The sequence below is a fragment of the Sapajus apella genome, unplaced genomic scaffold, assembly GCF_009761245.1.
Source record: "Sapajus apella isolate SASKATOON/1434 unplaced genomic scaffold, GSC_monkey_1.0 scaffold106, whole genome shotgun sequence".
NCBI lineage: Eukaryota > Metazoa > Chordata > Mammalia > Primates > Cebidae > Sapajus > Sapajus apella.
Window position 1 is genome coordinate 2,394,508 of NW_022437046.1, and position 21,275 is coordinate 2,415,782.

At 38.7% G+C, this 21,275-nt stretch overlaps 1 protein-coding gene across 6 annotated transcripts in view; it reads right to left on the minus strand.

Annotated features, from left to right (window-relative positions):
* The window catches only part of FAM168A (family with sequence similarity 168 member A), a 179,039-nt gene that overhangs the window by 60,785 nt on the left and 96,979 nt on the right, over window positions 1-21,275 (minus strand). For all 6 annotated transcript variants that reach the window (XM_032259014.1, XM_032259016.1, XM_032259010.1 and 3 more), the window contains one exon: window positions 7,373-7,460. In XM_032259014.1, coding sequence (XP_032114905.1) covers window positions 7,373-7,442 — 70 coding nt within the window. In that variant the 5' untranslated portion in view covers window positions 7,443-7,460. The remainder of the gene's footprint in view (window positions 1-7,372; window positions 7,461-21,275) is intronic.

The window sequence follows — 21,275 nt, forward strand, 5'->3', positions numbered from 1 at the left end:
AGCCTTGGCCTCCCAAAGAGCTGGGATTACAGGTGTGAGCCACCGTGCCCAGCCCATCAAAACACTTTTGAAGTAAGCAGATACTATTATCCCTACTTTGTAGAGGATATCCCTACTCAGAGAGGTAGGAAATGACCAAAGATGATAGAATTACCTTGTTTAAAGAAATCTAGCGAAGTGCCTTGGAAATAAAAAAGCAGCTAAAAGGTGAGTAGAAAGAGAACTAGATTGGCTGCGAGAGGTCTGGGTTCTACCTCCAGCTTTGACATCTATCTGTCCATCCATTTGTTGAAACACTAGTCAATATTCATTGCATGCAGGGGCCTAGCTGGGTATTAGAGATACAGGAATAAATCAGATACTGAATTCACTGTCAATCTTTTTTATTAAGACAAGGTTTCCACTCTGTCACCCAGGCTTGGGTGCAATGGTATGAGCATGGCTCACTATAGGCTTGACCTCCTGGGCTCAAGTGGCCCTCCTGAGTACCTCAAACTACAGGCAGGTGCCACCACACCCAGCTAATTTTTAAATTTTTTATAGAGATGAGGTCTTGCCATGTTGCTCAGGCTAGTCTCAAACTCCTGGCCTCAAGAGATCCTCCCGCCTCACCCTCTTAAAGTGCTGGGGTTACAGGTATGAGCCACGGCGCATGGCCCACTGTGAATCCTAATATGTGCTTTCCTTAGGCACTTATCAGACTTCATGTTTCTCATCTAAGAATAGGGTTGGATTTGATGGTCTCTAACAATCTTATAATTCTAAATAAAAACATAATACCAGCCACCAGCTGGACTGGGAATATAGATAAATAGGATGAGCAGGAGATGTGCTGGAGATATCTAAATGCTCAGGTCATAAAAGCTTTCTATTGCAAGCTAAGGAGTTTGGACTTTATCCAAAGGACAGTGAAGAGTAATTGAAGGGTTTTAAGCACTGAGGTGATGTCAAATTTTCAAGAGAGAAAAATGATTATGGCTGTTATGTAAAGAATGGACTGGGGACAGGGTATATGACAGGAGTTAGGAAGTCCAGTTAAGAGGCAACTTAAATAATCCCAGAAAGAGTAATAATGACCTGAATGATAACAGTGGGAAGGATGGTGAAGAAAGGTCTAATCTAAGAAATGTAAGGAAGGTTTTTTGAAAATAAAAAAGATATTTCATATCCATTATGATGGCTATTATTTAAAGACAGAAAAAAAATAAGCACTGGCAAAGCTGTGCAGAAACTGAAACTTTTATAAACCACAAGGGAGAATGTAAAATGGTGCAGCCACCAGGAAAGCAGTATGGCAGTTCCTCAAAAAATTAAAAATAGAATTACTGTATGACACAGCAATTCCATTTCTGGATATATACCCAAAAGAATGGAAAGCAATGTCTTCAAGAGATATTTGTACATCCATGTTCATAGCAGCATTATTTACAATAGCCCAAAGGCTGAAGCAACCCAGTGTCCACATGCCACTGCATGCGGTATGTGTATACAATGGAATATTATTCAGTCTAAAAAGGAAGGAAATCCTGACACACTGATAAGTGAAATAAGCCAGTCACATAGGGACAAATACTACATGATTTCATTTATATGAGCATCTAGACTAGTCAAATTCAGAGACAGTAAGTAGATTGGTGATTGCCAGGAGCTGGGGGAGGGTGAAATGAAGTGTTATTGTTTACTGGGTACTGAACATCAGCTTTGCAGGATGAAAGGAGTTCTGTGGACCAATAGTGACGACAGTTGCAAAACAGTATGAATGTACTTAATGCCACTGAATAGTACACATAAAAATGGCCAGGTGAGGAGGCTCACACCAGTGATCTCAGCATTTTGGGAGGCCAAGGCAGGCAGATCACCAGAGGTCAGGAGTTTTGTTTAAAACTCACTGCAATCTTCGCCTCCCAGGTTCAAGCTATTTTCCTGCCTCAGCCTCCCAAGTACCTGAGGCTACAAGTGCACACCACCACGCCCAGCTAATTTTGTATTTTTAGTAGAGACGGGGGTTTCACCATGTTGGCCAGGCTGGTCTTGATCTCCTGACCTCATGATCCGTCTGCCTCGGTCTCCCAAAGTGCTGGGATTACAGGTGTGAGCCACTGTGCCTGGCCAACATCAACTTTTAATGGGCTAGCAGGGAAAGAAAATCCTGAAAGGAGACAAATTCAAGAACAGCTGGAGAGGAAGAAAGGAAAAACAAACAAAAAATAAACAATTATGGTCAATGAAAATTATGGAGGTAATGAAAGCCTGTTTCAAGAAAGGGGTTGGGTGTCAAATGATATAGAAGGGTTAGGCCGGATGCAGTGGCTCACGCCTGTAATCCCAGCATTTTGGGAGGCCGAGGCAGGAGGACCACTAGTTTGAGGAGTTTGAGACTAGCCTGGCCAATATGGTAAAACCCTGTCTCTACTAAAAACACAAAAATTAGCTGGTTTGGTGGCCTGCACCAAACTTAGCTACTCGGGAGGCTAAGGTAGAAGAATCGCTTGAACCCAGGAGGCAGAGGTTGTAGTGAGCCAAGATCGTGCCATTGCACTCCAGCCTGAGCAACAGAGCAAGGCCCGGTCTCAAAAAAAAAAAAAAAAAAAAAAAAGAGTCAAATTAGGATAAAGACTAAAAAGGGTCCACTGGATTTAACCACAAGGAGATTACATTCATGAGAACAGTTAATAAGAATTCTCTTTAGACACTCTTCTTCAACCATAAGTGAAAAGTAAGTAACTGATCTTGGAGTTCTCTCCTGAGCAGAGAGCAGTTTGAACATCAAAGTGGGGGGTTGCGAGAGCAGTTTCAGGAATTAGAATCCATTTTCCAGGCTCATCTGAGACCCTAATCACTGGAGTGTCCAAGACATAGCCATGAATGCTGGAACAGAAGTACTTACTTTGTAACTACAGTTGGTTTGGGCTCTGCTATACAATGTGATCTTGGAGAAGCTTATCTCATCATTTCATCTGGAAAATAAAGACTATCTTCCAGAGTTGTTATAAAAAAAAAAAAAAAGAGGGGAAAAAATCCCACAAATTTCTTTGCAAAGAATAAACAAAGTATAAATATCAGTTAATCAGGACCTCCAACAGGTGATCCTAGGATTTATGCAATTTATGCAAAGGAATGTAAACTGGGCAAGGTTCATTGCAGAGAAAAATTTTACTTTTTAATCTTACTGATACAGCAGATAATTCATTATATCTGCAGACTGTCAGCTTCATTAATTATTCAGGTCCTCTAGCTGATAAACTGTCAAATACAAATGTGCTTCTTAAACTGACTCTATGTTTTTAGGCAAAAGCAGCAATCTGGGAAGAAAAAAAAAACCCACCACTGGTTAAAAAAAAAGATGGTAGTCTTTGAACAGATTAATTTCCTAGGCTTCTAACATTGAAGAGTTGTATCTTTTGCTAGGGTACTTGTAGCATTTTGACCTATGTTTGCTACTGGCTGAAACCAGGATATTCATTAAGGGTCAACACAGGAGGAGTCAGAGAGAGCTTGAACTGGAGTGGGCTACCAGAGGAATGTGAAGTGGCCACAACACGATGAAGGGAAGGGAGGATGCTTGTTATTTTATGGTAGGGACACATGAATACACAGACCCAGATGGGGAGACACAGGTCCCAGGCCCAACCACACTTTCTTCAAAATACTTCTTATACTCTTTTCACCTATAAAATGATGGATTCATTTAGGGGCTTCATCTGTTCTCTCATTTTAGAATTATTTTCTAATTGTGTTTTGGTAACTTCATCACAAGTTGGTGACTAGCTCTGTTACATTTATTACTCTCAGCTGTCTTGTGAGGAAGGTATTCCTAACCCTGTTTTATCTTCTTCTTTTTTTTTTAAGCAAATGATAGATTGAGGCCCAGAAAGCTTGATAACTTATCTGATGTCACACAGCTCTTAAGTGGCAGAATCGGGTCTGTAATCTAAGTCACTAATTCTATGTCCCATGCTGTTTTCCCAGTAGGTATATACTCATCATTATGCATTACAACAACCATTAACTGAGTGTCCACTATGAGCCAGGCATGACACCAGAAGCTTTATAAACATTTTCATTGACTACAAACCAACCATCTTATAGGCCATTATCCCATTTTACAGTCTACGAAGCAGATTCAGGAAGATTACTCAACCAAAGTTTCCATAGGTAACTAGTGACAGAGAGACAGACACCAGATTTCAGCTGAGATCTGAGACGCTAGAACACATATTAGACCTCTGGGTGATGCTTAGACACTGACACAATCAGAACATTTTAGAAAAGAAAAGAAAAGAAAAGAAACAAAAGAAAAGAACGTTGATGTCTTGACTACACTCCAAAATTCTAGCAGAAAAACCTTTATGAAGCCGTTAGAAAAAGAAATGCCCGGTCTGTAAACAGCCCACTGTCATGGTGAATCTAGGTAAAGGGTATTCAAGTGTTCACTGTACTCATTATCTGTCCTAGTCAGCTTGAGCTGCTATAACAAAATACCACACACTGGGTGGTTTAAACAACAGACATTTATTTCTCATAGTTCTGGAGAGCGGAAGTCCAAGATTAGGGTACCAGCCTAAAGACTCCCTCCCTTGCTTGCAGATGGTTACCTTCTTGCTGTGTCATTACATAGCAGAAAGAGCTCTGGTGTCTCTTCTTCTAAGTGAATTAATCCCATCATAAAGGCCCAACCCTCATGACCTCATCTAAACCTACAGCGGTTCCATCTCCAATTACCATCCCATTGGAGATTAAGGGTTTCAACATACAGATTTTGGAGGGACACAAACATTCAATTCATAATATATAGTCTATGCTTAAGCATTTCAAAGTATATGGCATATTACATTCTCTAAATTCACTCTGCCAAAATATATAAGGAGCTAGTAATACCCATGTTATAGGATTGCTGCAGTATAAAAATAGGTATTTTCTGTAAAATACTGAGCTCAGGTTTTGGCACACAGTAAGTACTCAGTAAAGGGGCTTTAAAAGGGAGAGAGAACACTGTCAATTGGCTAGAAGACAGCTGCTTACTGGAATACATTGTACCACAAAGCTATATTTTATTTCCCATCTTCAGATTTCAAGAGAATTTCAAACCAGCAGTGTTTCCAACTCCTCTGTTCCCTGTGGCCACCATCCCATTGCCTCTGAGGCAGATGACACCACAATGGACTCAACCCCTTGTACTCTTGCCCTCCTGAGCCTACCCCAAATTGCTGGCCAGGAAGAGGCTTCTAGCTCCTCAAAGGGAAGGTTTCCTAGTCCTACAAACTGAAAAGACAACCCTCGTACTTAGTTTATCACAGGGAACAGAGAAAGCAGCACATATTTTAAGACAGATTAGCTTACTATAAAAGAAAGGACATATACTTTGAAATCACAAAGACCTGAGTTCAAATATTTCCTCATCCCTTAGAAGCTATATACATTAGTCAAGTCACATGACCTGAATTAAACTACCATAGTTATCTATAAAAACGATAGCATTTATGATTAATAAGATCATAATATATATAATACCTAGTATGTTCTTACCAAATGATAATACTTTTTAACATAATCATTATTACTAACAATACATTTACTCTAATGCACTATATTTGGCATTTGTTTATAAATTATCTTCACTTAGATCTTTCATTCCCAGTAATGCAGAAGAAAAATAACCTGAAAATCTGTCTACGGCATAATACCTAGAAAAGCTGGATGAAGTGTAACAAACATCCAACTCTTAGGCAGAGTTGAGATTTCATGAAAGAAAAAGAAATCCCTACTACTCAAAAAATGAAGAGGAAACTAAAAATCAGGAAGTCTATGTGGTGAGCTGATGTTGGGCTGCTTTGGGAAGATTTTTCAGTCAGGCACTCAAAGGGCTTGCTTTTTATAGCCACCAGGGGTAGGAGATAGGCTGTGGGCCCTGGACCAACAGAGCTGCAACTCAAATTCCCCTGCATAAAGCTGGGACCTTGGAGAGGTCATATTGTCAGTTTAAAAAAAAGAAAAAAAGTCTAAAAGTACAGAGATACAACAGGCAAGCTTGGGTTAAAAAATACAAAGTCTCCCTGCAAATTTGAAAACTTGGCCTGTGTGAAGTCTGAATTTATACTACTTACGTGGAGTTTATACTATCTGTGTGGTCCTAGAATCGGCAGTAGGGAAATTAACTTAAAACGGTTCCAAGCTCAGAATATTCCTTGGTGATTAGTAGAAACAAAAAAAGATCCTCCTTTCCTCTAGAGGAGTACAAATTATATTGTTTGATTCTCACAACTGTCCTATGAAATAGATATTTTGTCCCATTCCCAGAATTATCTATTATGAAATAGATAATATTATTCCAGTTTATCAAAGAAATTAAGTCTGGGGAGGTTAGGGCAAGTTGTCCAAAGTCACCCAGCTATTCTCTGACAGAGCTGGGATTTGAACCTGGTTGCTATCCAGTCAGTCAAAACACATTACCAAATCCTACTATGTGCCAAGCAAAGATAAAGTCTGTTCCCTTTCCAATTTTGGAAGTTTGGAAAATTATGTTGACAAAGTCAATTCCCCTTCCAGATTTGCACTGCTTAATCTTTGTGCAAATCAATAGATAAATGCAACTGTTCTCTTCCTTCTCTTGTTTAGCAACTTAGTAAGAATGAAGGCAGCCAGGATCAGAGCAAATAGGAAACCAAAGCCCCACAGGGTTCTCCTGGGCTCTGTCTGCCAAAGCAGTTCAGTCCCCTCTGGCAAAGGAATTTAGGTTGCTGGAGCACCCTAAACTGGAAAGGGGAGAAGCAACAAGCTCTGTAAGCTAGTAGGGTGTAGGGTACTGTTCCCATGAGTCCTTGTTACTGGAAATTAATTTTGTTAGAATAAATATACAAATAGGAATTCAAACAAAATATCTACTGTTAAGGTTAAGTAATAAGGTCAATGAAACTGTTGTGATAAACATGTGAAATAGAAAGTTAGGAATAACAGCTACAGTTATATCAGGCTCAACCTCCAATATATTTCTGAATGTTAATTTGGTTGCATAGCATTGAGAATATCCTGATTTAAAAACATAAGTACATGCAAATGGTAGCATTTAAAAAAATTAACATGCATTCTTAGAAGCTTAACACATTGATCATCTAACACGTCTTCATGTTTTACAAAAATAGTTCTCAATATTTTAAAATAATCAAATCAAATGTTTGCGGATCTCTAAAATACTCTCCTGTATTTTTGTAGAATAAAGTTTAGAAACAACCAGACAACAGGTTCTCTGAGATCTTTCCACTGGAACTCAGACCTATCTTCTGATATCATACACCTCCAAAGTCATTCAACAAGTTATCTGGTAATGTCTTTAACCACCATTTCTCAAAATGAGAGCCATTCTCATACTACTTACCCGTGTAGGCCATGTTCTTAGGGTTGCCATAAGGAGCCCCAGGCTGCACGGGGCTGTAAACAGGGTTCATTGTGGAAGACTGAGGATCCTGCAGAGAAAACAAAGAAAACAGCACTGATTATTGATTGCTCATTCTTCCCGACATCAGCTTCTCCTCTATAATCTTCAGTTTTCGCTGAAAGAAAAGCATCAGAGTGTAGTGGAAAGAAGACTAAATTAAAAAGCCAGTTTGTCTTTACCTGGCCCTCTGCTAAATACTTTCCCCATTTTACAGATGAAGATAGTGAGGAGCACGGAAGTGATATAACTTGCCCAATGTCAACCCAGGAATTTTGGCTCTCAGTTCAGTGTTAGTGGACTACCACTATCCCACAGACAGCTCTGGCACTAGTATACTAGGTGGCACTGGCCATGTCACTTTCCCTGCCTGGACTTCAATTTACTGACATAAAGTGAATTAGTTTAAGATCTCTGAGGTCCTTTCTAAGTCTAATGTTGCTAGTCTAGGAGTTGGAAAGGATATGCTTTCTACGGTTCACTAGTGGAGCTTGGTACCTGGTGATGAGCAAACAGACTGCTGGAAGGAAAAGCAGCGTCTCATCTGTCCCTTACACCTGTAGAGGAAGATACCAGTTACCAGCAGCTTCAAAAACAAAAAAGGGAATTTGTTCCCACTGATCATTTTAATGCAAACAAGGAAATATAGCTAGAATTTCTCTCCAAATTTATTCAAGGGAAAGAAATAAACTTGGAAATTTGTTTGCAATAAGTATCACCCGGCACAAGTGCTCTGTTAATTATCTTAATGAAGCACATTCTCCATTCTGATTAATGGAAGATCTGTCATTAAGTTCTATTAGCCAGACAATTTGTCCCACCTTGTTTAGGGAGCCTTTCCTTACTATATAGCCTGAGACATTTGAAAATATGTCTCCAAATATATTATTTACACATCATAAAAACCAAACAATTCCTTCCTAACTAGGTTCACAAGATAGATGGGCATTTTTTCAGGTCATTAAATTCTCTTGTATCACCTCAAAATAGGAAACAAGTCAAATGTTGAAGGCAACCAGTGAACAGCTGGCATGATGACAACTGCTTTGTGATTAGTCTGTCTAGGGTTCAAAAATGAGTAGTGGAGAAAAGGTGGGCCACCAAGGAGAAGAAGCTGGGGCCATCAGATAAGCAAAACGGAAAATTCCACTGACCAATTTCAGAAGACAGAACTTCCTAAAACGTACATAATGCGCAGCCCTGCCAAAGCACCCCACGGCAACAAGCTAGCTAAAATGACCATCAGCCAACAAACTGAAACTAGAATAACTTGAGCATGAAAGTTAAAGGAGTTATATATATTTCAGTTAAACTTAACAAAAAAAAATATTTTCACAGCCAGAGTTATTTAAAAATATACTCAAGTATCATACCTTCTTTCTCTAAATAAAAGCACTCTCCTCACAGAGTACTGAGACATTAATAATAGATGTTAAAATAAATTGCAAACTGTTAAGTGATATGCAGATATAAACAATGATGATGTGACAATGTTGTTCATGTGACAGACAACACAGAGACTACTTGTACTCTTTCTAGCTTTGGGTCTCTCTTCTACCCAACCAGTTCTCTGCCTGGTAAGTCAGGGTGAGGAAGATTGATAAAATGTTTGAAAGTGTCTCCCCAGAAAGCATGTGCTGGAAACTTCATAACCATTTTAACGGTAATTAAGAGGTGGGACTGTTAAAAGGTGATTACGCCATGACGGATCTGCCCTGATGAATGGGGTAATACCATTATTGCAGGAGTGGGTTTATCATGGTGGGTGTGGGTTCCTCACAAAAGGATGAGTTTGGTCCCCTCTTGCTACTCTATCACCCTCTTTATGCCCTTTTGCTCTTCCACCATGGGATGACGCAGCAAGAAGGCCCTTGACAGGTGCTTGCACCCTGATATTGGACTTCTCAGCCTCCAAAACTATGAGCCAATACATTTCCATTCATTATGAATTACCCAGTCTGTGGTATTCTGCTATAGCAGCACAAAAAGGACTAAGATAAGTGCTAAGCAGTACAACTTGCCCTGTAAACATCTGAGCAGTCTCCTACTGAGATTGGACAAAGCACAAAATTGCTTTTCATAACCAAAGAAACTAATTAGCTTTGAAACTGGTCTCCTGCTGCTCCAAAATGAGGGCCACTTCCACAGGAAAAGATCACGCCTGGGTTAGCACTCCTAAAGACATCAATTCCAGTCTCAACTAATGACTGACAGAAAGGAGATCTGCCAGGGTTTCAAAATTTAGAATATAACAGTCACTTCTAGGGAGCTTCTCAAGGGTAGACAGGATTCCCAGCTTCTAAGGGAAGGTTGGCCTTTTATAACAAAATCTATATACTGTTAATAGTTTCAGGGACAGGCTAAAAATGAGTAGGAAGATCACAAACTCTACTATCAGGCAGATTTAGGTTCAAATCCTGGAACTGCCACATACCACAATGGAATCACAGGGTAGTTCCTTAACTTGTGAGCCTCTGTTTCCTCTAACCTCAAAATGGGGGAAAAAAACAAAAACCATACTTTGTAATAATATTTTTTAAATGACAGGTTTATTAAAGTAAAACTTACATATAGTAAAATTTTACCCCTTTTAGGTATATAGTTCTATGAGCCCCTGAAAAACGTATTCAGTTGTACAAACACCACCACAATCAAGATATAAAGTATTTTTATTACCCCAAAAAGTTCTCTTATCATTTGTAGTTAATACCACCCCACCTTCTTCAAAAGCCTTACAAATAAAATCCAAACTCTTTCACATGGTATACAAGATCCTTTATGCTCTATCTGGGATGGGGCTCAGAAATCTGTGTATTTATGTTCCCAAGAAGATTCCAATGCCCAGTTTGAGGGCCATGCCTTCTTTCCCAAATGCCATTTCTCTCATATAGGCTGTCTAGAGGAAGTGAGATACAACAGAGAACAAGAACAAAAACTTCTGCTGACGTGCTAGTTGGGAGGGGGAAGAAAGAGAGATTTTTTTTTTCAAGTGAAAGATACATCAGATGGCAATGAAAACTGTAAAGCAGGGGTTCCCAACCCTGGGACCATGGACTGGCATCAGTCCGCAGACTGTTAGGAACCAGGCAGCACAGCAGGAAGTGAGCAGCAGGCAAGCAAGCATTACTGCCTGAGCACACCTCCTGTTGGATCAACAGCAGCATTAGAGTTCCATAGAAGTGTGAACCCTACTGTGAACTGCACATACAAGGGAATCTAGGTTGTGTGCTCCTTGTGAAAATCTAATGCCCCCGCAGCCCCATTCCCACACACATCCCCAGTCTGTGGAAAAACTGTCCCTGGTGCCAAAAAGGCTGGGGACTACTGCTGTAAAAAAATCCACTCAGGCTGCTTAGGGAGTGCTAAGGGCAGGTGTTGCAATTTTAAATAAGATGATTAGAAAAAGTGTCACTGAGTGACATCTGAGCAAAGACCTGAATAAGTTGAAGGAGCAAGCCATGGAGGTCTCTGAGAAGAAACTGTCCAAGCAGAGGAAACAGCAAATGCAAATGCCCCAAAGTAGAAGCATTTTTAAGAAACAGCTTAGAGGCCAGTTTAGCTGAAGTGAAGTAAATGAAGAGGAAGAATAGGAAGTAAGATCAAACAGGTGATGAAGTCCAAATCACGCAGGGCCTTGTAGGCCAATATACGGACTTTCCTTTTATTCTAAATAAGATGGAAAGCCACTGGATTGTTTTGCAAAGAAGAATGAAATCATTTGTCTTCATTTTAAGAAGAGGTAGATTGTGCTGAGATCAGACAGCAGGAAAGCAAGAAGAGAAGTAGGCTAATCAGGAGGTTTTACAAACAGTTCAGTGAAAGATGATGTGGTCAAACCAGGGTAATACAGTGATGATGGTGGTAGAAACTAGTCATACTTTTTATATATTTTGAAGATCAAGCTGACAGGAATTGCTAATGGATTTAATATAAGGTATGAGAGGAAGAAAGACATCAAGAATGATGCAAAGGCTTGAGAAACTGGAATAATAAAAATCCCATTTACTGGTGAGAACTATGGGAGGAGTAGGTTTTGGGTGAAGAACAGAAATCTGGATTTGGACTTAGATTGGAGATGCCTAAGAATTCTGCTTAGAACAATGTTTGATATACAATAAACACCCTATAAAAGGTTAACCACTAGCACTATCATAAATATTACCTCTTTGATGGTTCTGTGGAGGTTAAAAAAAAAAGGAAAAAAGAAAAATAAATATTACCTCCACTACCAGCAGCTACCATTTACTGAACACCTACCATGTGACAAGTGCTATGCTGTCTTATTAAGTCCCTGCAAGTCTTATAATACTTCCAAAGTAAGTACTATTTTTATTATATTACAGATAAGTAAACTTAAGTCCAAAGAAATTAAGTCACTAGCCCAAGATCTCATAACTAAGAAGTGAGGAAAAGCCAATTTCAAAGCCAGCTCTTTTTTATTTCAATGTCCAAGTTACTTTCACTGTACCAGATGAGTCTCCCAGGCTCCCTAGGCCCTAACCCAGTACTAGGTTCACCTCTGGAACATCAGACCTCAAACCCTTGTTCAACTCAAGAGCCTAAGTGCTATTCTTGAACCCTAACAGATCCCAACGTGGAGGCAGTTCATATCTACCACAGTACCTGGCACCTGCTGGGTCACTGCTGGGGACCATGGGCAGTTACAACAGAATAAAAGCACTGCCTGCTTGACTTCTCCTCCTGCCAGCTTCCTAGAATCTTAGCTATCATATGCTACTCATTTGACCTGATTTCACTTTGAATGTAAAACAAACTTAGGGGTACCCACTGTGCAAGACCTGCCTACCTGTCTCTCCAGAGTCAGGTATGGAGGTGACCCTACTTCCTGAGAATGAGCCATAGTAAGTCTACATTACTTGTGTCAGCAAATACAACTCTGCAAGGGCTTCTCATCTTATCCATAATAAAATTCCAAGTCCTTATAAAAGCAAATAAGGCCTTGTATGATCTGGCCTTATGTGCCTACCTCTCTAGTTGCAACTTCTACCACTATCTTTTTGTTTTCTTCACTTCAATCACAATGACTTCCTTGTTGTTCCCTGAACACACCATACATGCGTGTGTCTCTAGGTCTTTGCACTTACTTTTTCCCCACACCTAGAATGCCCTTCTCCCCAGATATTCAAATGGCATATTCTCTCACTTCATTCAGGTCTCTGCTCAAATGTCACCTTATCAGAAATGCCTTCCTTAGCCAACTTACCTAAAATAGGTTCTCCACATGCTATTATTCTCTGTTCTCTCATCATTTTTTACTTTTTTTTTTTTTTTTTTTTGAGACAGAGTTTCACTCTGTTGCCCAGGCTGGAGTACAGTGGCATGATCTTGGCTCACTCCAACCTCTGCCTCCCAGCTTCAAGCAATTCTCCTGCCTCAGCCTCCCAAGTATCTGGGATTACGAGCACTTGCCACCATGTCCAACTAATTTTTGTATTTTTAGTAGAGACCAGGTTTCATCATGTTGGCCAGGCTGGTCTCAAACTCCTGACCTCAAGTGATCCACCCACCTCGGCCTCCCAAAGCGCTGGGATTACAGGCATGAGCCACCGTGCCCGGCTTACTTTTCTTATTGATACCTATTTTAGTCTGTTTTGTGCTGCTATAAAAGAATACTTGAAACTGAGTAATTAATAATGAACAGAAATTTCTTTCTCACAGTTCTGGAGCATGGGAAGTCAAGGGGACAGCATCTGGCAAGGGCCTTCTTGCTGCATCATCCCATGGCAGAAAGTGGAAGGGCAAGAGAAAGAATCTATTCCTGAAAGCCTTTTTAAAAAATTAATTTTTTAAAAGAGATAGGGTCTCATTATGTTGTTCAGGCTGGTTGCAATGTCTATTCACAGGCATAATTATAGCACACTACAGCTTCAAACTGCTGGGCTCAAGTGAGCCTCCTGCCTTAGTCTCCCAAGTAGCTCCCTGAAAGCTGGCTTCTCAAAAGCCTCTTTAAAAAGACATTAAGCTCACCCCTGAGGACAGGGCCCCCAGAGCCTAATTACCTTGTAAAGGCCCACCTCCCCATGGCCAATACGGTGAAGCCCCATCTCTACTAAAATACAAAAAATTAGCCATGCGTGGAGGCACAGGCCTGTAGTCCCAGCTACTTGCGAAGCTGAGGCAGGGGAATGGCTTGAACCCAGGAGGCGCAGGTTGCAGTGAGCCGAGATCACGCCACTGTACTCCAGCCTGGCGACACAGCAAACATCCCGCTACAAAAAAAAAAAAAATAAAAAAAAAAAAAAAAAAATGGCTCACCTCCCAATACTATTACATGAGCAAATTAAATTTCAACATAAGTTTTAGAAAGGACAAACATCGAAACCATTGCAACATGTATTACCGTATGACATATTTTCTTGTTTAGTCTTTCCCCCATTAGAGTAAGGTCCATGCGAATGAAAATTCTGTTTGTCTTGCATCCCCAGTGCACAGAATATTACCTGGCACAAAGCAGGCACTAAATACATACTAGTTGAATGAAAAATGAACCACCTTTCATGCTTCTTCAAAATAAAACTGTGAAAAAAGCTTCAGGATGTGTGGCATTTCTTGGCATATCCCAATCAACATCTTGGCTCCACATCTCTCCAGCAGCTACTTCCAACGCCCAGAGAAGCCTCTACTGGGAGCTCATCCTGGGCAAAATAAGCAATGGTAAGGCCCTGCAGTTGCATGATGTGTGAGAGAGAAAAGAGAGGTGCTAAAGATTCCTCCTGGTGAAGCTGATTTTTCACTTCTAGACTTCTACCCACCGTTCTGCAAATTGCTTCCTGCTACCCTCAAAACGCCTGAAGTATTTCTTTCAAAATAACAAAATCTATGACCATTAAATGACAAGCAAAGAAGCCCAGAGATTAAAGATAAATACCTGCAAGTAATATTTGCACAATAGGTTGCAGTGTTTAAAATTAGTGTTTTAGTTTGCAAACTACTATACTTTGCAAACTAAAATGGTAAAATTATTTGAAAATGAATTTTCAAATAATTTTACCACTTACACAGTGCTTTAGAGTTTACAATAAGATTTTAACCATTATCTCACTTGGTTCTTTGAAGTAAGCAATGCAAAGATTATAAATTTCATTTGACAGACCAAGCAATTAAAGCTTAAAGATTTAATGCCTTCTGGGATAGATACTGTTGGGAAAGGAAAAAGACAGTGTTTGCCCAAAAGAGGCTATGGTCTAGCTAGAAAAGTTTAAAAATTAAGTTAAAAATTAAGGTGCCAAAACTAATAGAAGGAGGTGGAACTTCTGGAACAAAGTGCTTAGCAAAAATAAAGCAAAAATAAAGTGAGATGAAATGGTATAAAAAAAAACCCCAAAAACCATTTTAGGTCAAAGTATGAAATGTCTATTCAATAAAAACTTCTGAACCATATTAAGAACAGTGAAAGTCTGTGGCATTTTACACTGTGGCTGCCCATATCCCAATCCCCAGCTTCATAGGGGGCCTGCTACTAAGGCAGGCTAGACCAGGCTAAAAAGACTACTGCTACCAGAGTGGGCTGATTTAATTTGAAACTAAGCATAGAAAATCCTATGCACAGAGTCATTGTCAAAAACAATAGTGAGACAATCTGGGGAACAATAGCAAATAATCCAGGAAGGCCACTGTTGCAGCTATTCTGAGGTCGTCATACTAGTTGGTGCAGGCAACAGACCTCCAGATTAAGCCAGAAATTTTAAGGGAGTTCTGGGGAACACAACAACCACAATGGGTCTTGATAAACTTTCATAGGATCCCTAGTGGTATGTAGAGAGGGTCTTCTCTATCTTCTAATCCTGGGTGATTTTAAGGCCTTGAACATACCAAAACTAAAAGCTAGAGCATAACTGTAAATTGCTTGAATTTTCAATGCATTCCCCAAACCATATGCAGATCTACTGGTAAAGGGTGGAAGACTTCCTGGCCTTGGTTTAAGCAGAACTCCTGATCAAACGTTGGATGGCCACTAATCTATGCCAGCCCAGGGGGTGACCTTTAGGAAGCCAAGTTTAAAAATTAAAACAGTAATTAAAAAAATATGGCCAGAGACATCAGAAGTCACACTGCAAAGGAGACAAACTCTACAGAAGAGGCTAAGCAAGTCACTAAACAAACCCCAGCAACAACCACCCCTGATAAGGCGGGGACAGGGTGAAATCAAAAATCAAGAGTTGCTACAATATATTATCTAAAGTATGTATTTTTCAACAATACCAACAAAATCATGAAACATGCAAAGAAACAATAAAGTATGTCCCATTTGTGGGGGAAAAAAACAGGTAACAGATTTTGTTTTTTCAGGGGTCTAGATATTAGAATCAGCAGATAAATATTTCAAAGCAGCTATTATAAATGTTAAAAAACTAAAGAAAACCACACTTAAAGAATTAAAGAAAAGCATAATGATAATAACATCAAATAGAGAATATCAATAAATAAAAAATATAAAAATAGAAAGAGCCAAATGGAAATTACATTCTGAAATGAATCATTCAAGAGAGGCTCAGAAGCAAATGTGAGCTGGCAGAAGAATCACTGAACTTGAAGACAGATCAATAAAAATTATTCAATCTGGGAAACAAAGAGAAAAAATAAAGAAAAATAAACTGAGAAACTAGCAAGCAAACCAAAATACAAGCATAATAGTCACAGAAAGAGGAGAGAAAGAAGATTCGGTGGGAAAAATGGGATTACTATGCAGCCGTCAAAAAATAAAAAACAGCCGGGCGCGGTGGCTCAAGCCTGTAATCCCAGCACTTTGGGAGGCTGAGGCGGGTGGATCACGAGGTCAAGAGATCGAGACCACCCTGGTCAACATGGTGAAACCCCGTCTCTACTAAAACTACAAAAAATTAGCTGGGCATGGTGGCGCGTGCCTGTAGTCCCAGCTACTCAGGAGGCTGAGGCAGGAGAATTGCCTGAACCCAGGAGGCGGAGGTTGCGGTGAGCCGAGATCGCGCCATTGCACTCCAGCCTGGGTAACAAGAGCGAAACTCCGTCTCAAAAAAATAAATAAATAAATAAAAAGCAAAATCAAGTCCTCTGTAGCAACATGGATGCAGCTGGAGGTCATTATCCTAAGCAAATTAACCCAGGAACACAAAACCAAATACCACATATTCTCACTATTTATAAGTGGGAGCTAAACATTGAGTACACATAGACACAACTATGAGAACAACAGACACTAGGGCCTACTTGAGCAGGGAGGGTCGAAGAAGTGTAAAAAAAAAAACTGTCAGGTACTACACTCACTACCTGGGTGATGAAACCATTTGTACACCAAATCCCAGTGACACGCAATTTATCCATGTAACAAATCTGCGCATGTAATTCCTGAACCTAACATACAAGCTGAGGGGGAAGAAAAAGAAATTTATACAGTAAATTGGAAAAAAAAAAAAGAAGAAGATATAATGTCCAAAAACTTCCCAAATTTGATTAAGACAACAACAACACATATTAAACTACACATCCAAGAAATACAATCAACTTCAAGTTGGATAAACACAAAAAGATCCGTAACTGGACACATAGTAAAACTCCTAAAAATCAAAGAGAAAATTTCTAAAGTGACAAGATAAAACAATTCATCAGATAAAAGGAAATAACGATAAGATTAATAGCTGACTGGAGGCCAAAAGACTGGAGGATAGTATATTCAACGTGTGGAAAAAAACAAAACAAAAAAAAAACCTGTCAACCAAGAATTCTAAATCCAGCAAAACTATCCTTTGAAACTGAAGTCAAAATAAACACATTCCCAGATAAATAACTGAGACAATTCATTTGCTAGCAACCTGCCTTTCAAAAAATACGAAAGAAATACTATTTATGACTGAAAGGAATTGATACTAGACAGTAATTGAAGTCCACACACAAAAATAAACAGCACCAGGAAAGCTGATGTGTAGATATATAAAAAGAAAGTATAAATATTTTTCCTGTTAACTGGCTTAAAAGGCAATTGCATAAAACAATTAACTATAAAACCGAATTGTTGGCCTTATAATATATAAAGATATCATTTATATAAAAACAAGAGTCCAAAGGAAAGAAGTATGGGAATGCTGCTATATGGGAGCAACATTTCTACATTTTACTGAATTACATTAGTTTGTATATGAAATAGATTGTAATAAATTCAATAAGTTATAATAAATTAAGATACATATTTAATCCCCAAAGCAGCCAGTAGGAAAATAAATTTAAAATTTTAACATATCAACAGTATCAATAAAAAGGAACAAACTACTGATACATGTCACAACATGGATTAACCTTGAAAATATTATGCTAAGTGGCAGAAGCCAGGGTAAAAGAACACATATTGCATGATTCCATTTATGTGAAATGTTCAGAAAAGACAAATCTGTACAGGCAAACACTAGATTTCTGATCATCTGGGACTCAGAGTAGGAATGGCGATTGATTGCAGACAGAAGCGAGAGATTTCTTTGGTGCAAAAAAAGGTCTAAAATGATTTTTGGTGGTTACACAATCCTGTAAATTACTAAAAAGCACTGTACACTTAAAATGAGTACACTTATCATATATAAATTATACCTCAATAAAGCTGCTAAAAATACAAATTGGTGATTCAAGAAATAGTTACAAATTTTTAATAAGCTTAAAGAAATTAAGTCTTTATCATATATAAATTATACCTGAATAAAGCTGCTGAAAATACAAATTGGTGATTCAAGAAATAGTTACAAATTTTTAATAGGCTTAAATAAAGTCATTTACTTCAACACCTTCATTTTATATAAAAAAAAACACTTGCTGTGTCAGGCCCTGCATAAAGCATTACAGATTCAAGGGTAACAGGGCACAACTTCTGTACCTGGGGTATTTATATGAGGGAAGGAGCCTTGGAATTAATAGCAATATAGTACTGTTGTTATACAGAAAGCTAAAGTTTAAAGAAAAAAACAATTAAAGGGGAGCGATGGGGGAGTAGGTGGGCAGTGCTGTGACTGCCACTAGATGGCAACGTGCTCAGTTAAAGGATTCTATTTCCCAACTTCCCCGGGAATAGTTAGGTGTGGCTAACTGATTAGTTTTGTTCATGAGATGTAACTGAAATACTCTGTAGAACTTCTGAGAAGGCTGCTTAAAGGGAACCGTGTTACCTGGGGAAGGTGCCCTTTCCTCTCTCCTTACTCTTTCTTGTTATCTAGAATTAGGACATGATGATTATAGCTCAGCAGCCTTCTTTTCCGTGAAGTGACCTTGAGAATGGAGGTCTTAAACCGGGAAAGGTAGAAGCATCCTTGATTTCATGGAACAATCACTTCAGCTCTGCTCTACATAGCTCTGTTCTTCTTTTACATGAGAAAATAAAACTATATTTTAAAACCACTATTATTTTTTATTACTGTTATATGTAGCTGAACCTAATCCTATGTAACTGGGAGGATAATACAGGTTTCAAAAAAAATGTGTCATTTGATCTACGTTTTAAAGGATAATGGGAATACTACAGAGAGAGAAGGAAAGGCCATTTGTGAAATTACACCATAAGAAGGTAAGAAAACACTCGGAAAATATCAAGTAATTCTGGAAGGTTGGAGCATACAATCTGAGGGAAAACATGTCAGGGATTTTATTCCTGTTCCCATTTCTCAAATGAGTCCACTTAGCTCTTAGAAAAGATCTCAGAAAGCCAGACTGTGCATGGCTACAGGTAACTTTATGATCCCAGCGCTCTCTAGACTTCTGTGTTATAAATACTGCTTGCAGCTGTAATTTGCTTGCCCAATTCTTTTCTTCTTGCTATATTTTAAGCACCATGAGATCAACAAATTATCTCTTTTACTTACTACTGAATTCCTAGAAAAGGGCAGATATTAAAGCAAGGTGCTCAATAAACACTTGTTGACTAGATGAATGAATGAATGGATGAATACAAATAAACCTTTTACTGGAATTTGACAGCTTAATTTCCCTTTAGAAATTAATTTCTTCTTACCAAACAACTTTAAGAAAACTCCATTTCAGTGGTGTTTTCCTACTTCTATCAATATGATATATAAGAAGGCCATTTTTATAGTAGCTGTCTGCTTCTTTATACTGCTGGCCAAATATAATCAAACACAATAGATTTCTACATTTTATAATACTGTATATAAGATTTCATCTCAGAAAATGTTTCAGTTTAAAAATAAAATGGAGGAGAACTCTGATTTCTAGGACTCTGCCAGAGAATCTCAATATTTGAAAGCCTTCCACAGTTAACAGAAAGATCTTTCATGCAAAAGCTCAACAACCAGCTTTGTGCGTGCCTATAAATGAGATGCTCATCTGCAAAATGTCACATTTCAACCATGAGAGCATTCAGCCCATTAAAAGAGCTTTAAGAAAATGGCTTTTTAGCTAATCAAAAACACAACAAAATTATCTCTAAAGCAAATGCTTACAAATAATAGAAAATTTTTCTTTACGTTTTTTTCGTTTTCTTAACAAATAAATTTCAGAGAACACCTCCCTAAATAAAGAATCCAACTATATATTAAACCACACAAGTACTGGGATCTTACTATGTGTCAATTATCTGCCCTTAAAAAAACTCACCTTTTAGTGGGAAAATAATTATATTTAAGATTGACTATAATACAAGGCATTGCATTAGAACAAAGTGCTTGAAACAGACAGAGAACGTCATTTTTCTTGGTAGAAGGGTCAAGTAAGGTTTCACAGTGTAGCACTTTTATAGCTTTTAAAGAAGGTGCAAGAGTTAACAATTACCATTTTACAAATTAAAAAAAAAACAACAAAAAACCAGAAGTAAAGTGATTTGTTCAAGATCCCATAGATAGTCAGAAGCCAGAAACTCAAACCTAGGTCTACGGACACCAAGTCTGGAGTGTTCTTTCTGTGATATCATGCTGTTTCATAATCCAGTTGTATTATCTAAACTGGCTGTAATTTCAAAATAGCATTTTTCTGCCTGCACATTACAATCTAGCAGACTTGCTATTTTCTGAGTTCCCCTGTACATGCCATATTCTCTTGTCTCTGAGTCTTTACACATGCTGTTTTGTTTTTAATACCATTGTTCTCTATCATTTCTGGTTTCTCTCAGTCATCTTTCCTAGCTCCTGTCCCTCTATCCCTCAGTCCAGATAATTCTTCTTTGAAGATGCAGAGTGTCACTATGTTGCCCAGGCTTGACTCAGACTCCAGGGCTCAAGTGATCCTCCTGCCTCAGCCTCCCACATAGCTGGGACTACAGGCACATGCCACCATGCCCAGCTTCTGGATAATTCTGACTTTTGTTTTTAGGGCTCCATTATATGCAACTTTCTCAGGGATGTTTCTGTACCCTTTATCACACTATAATTGTATCCCGTCCCTGACTGTAAAGCCCATGAGAGCAGTTTTGTCTTGATCAGATTTTTACCCTAATACCTAACGCAGTCAGACACAGAGTACCAGGGTTTCACAACCACATCACACAATGGCTTTAAATTATCACATACCTCTGAAGCAAAATTATAATTTGCTAGAAATGGATTGCTGCAAGCAGACTTTCTATAACACCCTCCACATATAAGAAATAGTCATTAGGAATTGCTAGAGAAACAATAAATCAGCAATCCTCCGAGTCCCTCTTTAATGGTTACTTACAAGAGGTTACATTTGCAATACATATAAGCTAGATATTTATCTAAGAAGATTCTTAGATAAATATCTAGCTTCTTAGATAAATATCTAGATAAAGGCCTGTGACACAGTATAAAAATATTGGGGCTCCTCGTCGAAAGTGCAAACTGACATATTACGTATCACATGTAGTTACAGAGAGCCAGTTGTAAGAGGTCTATGGCATGGC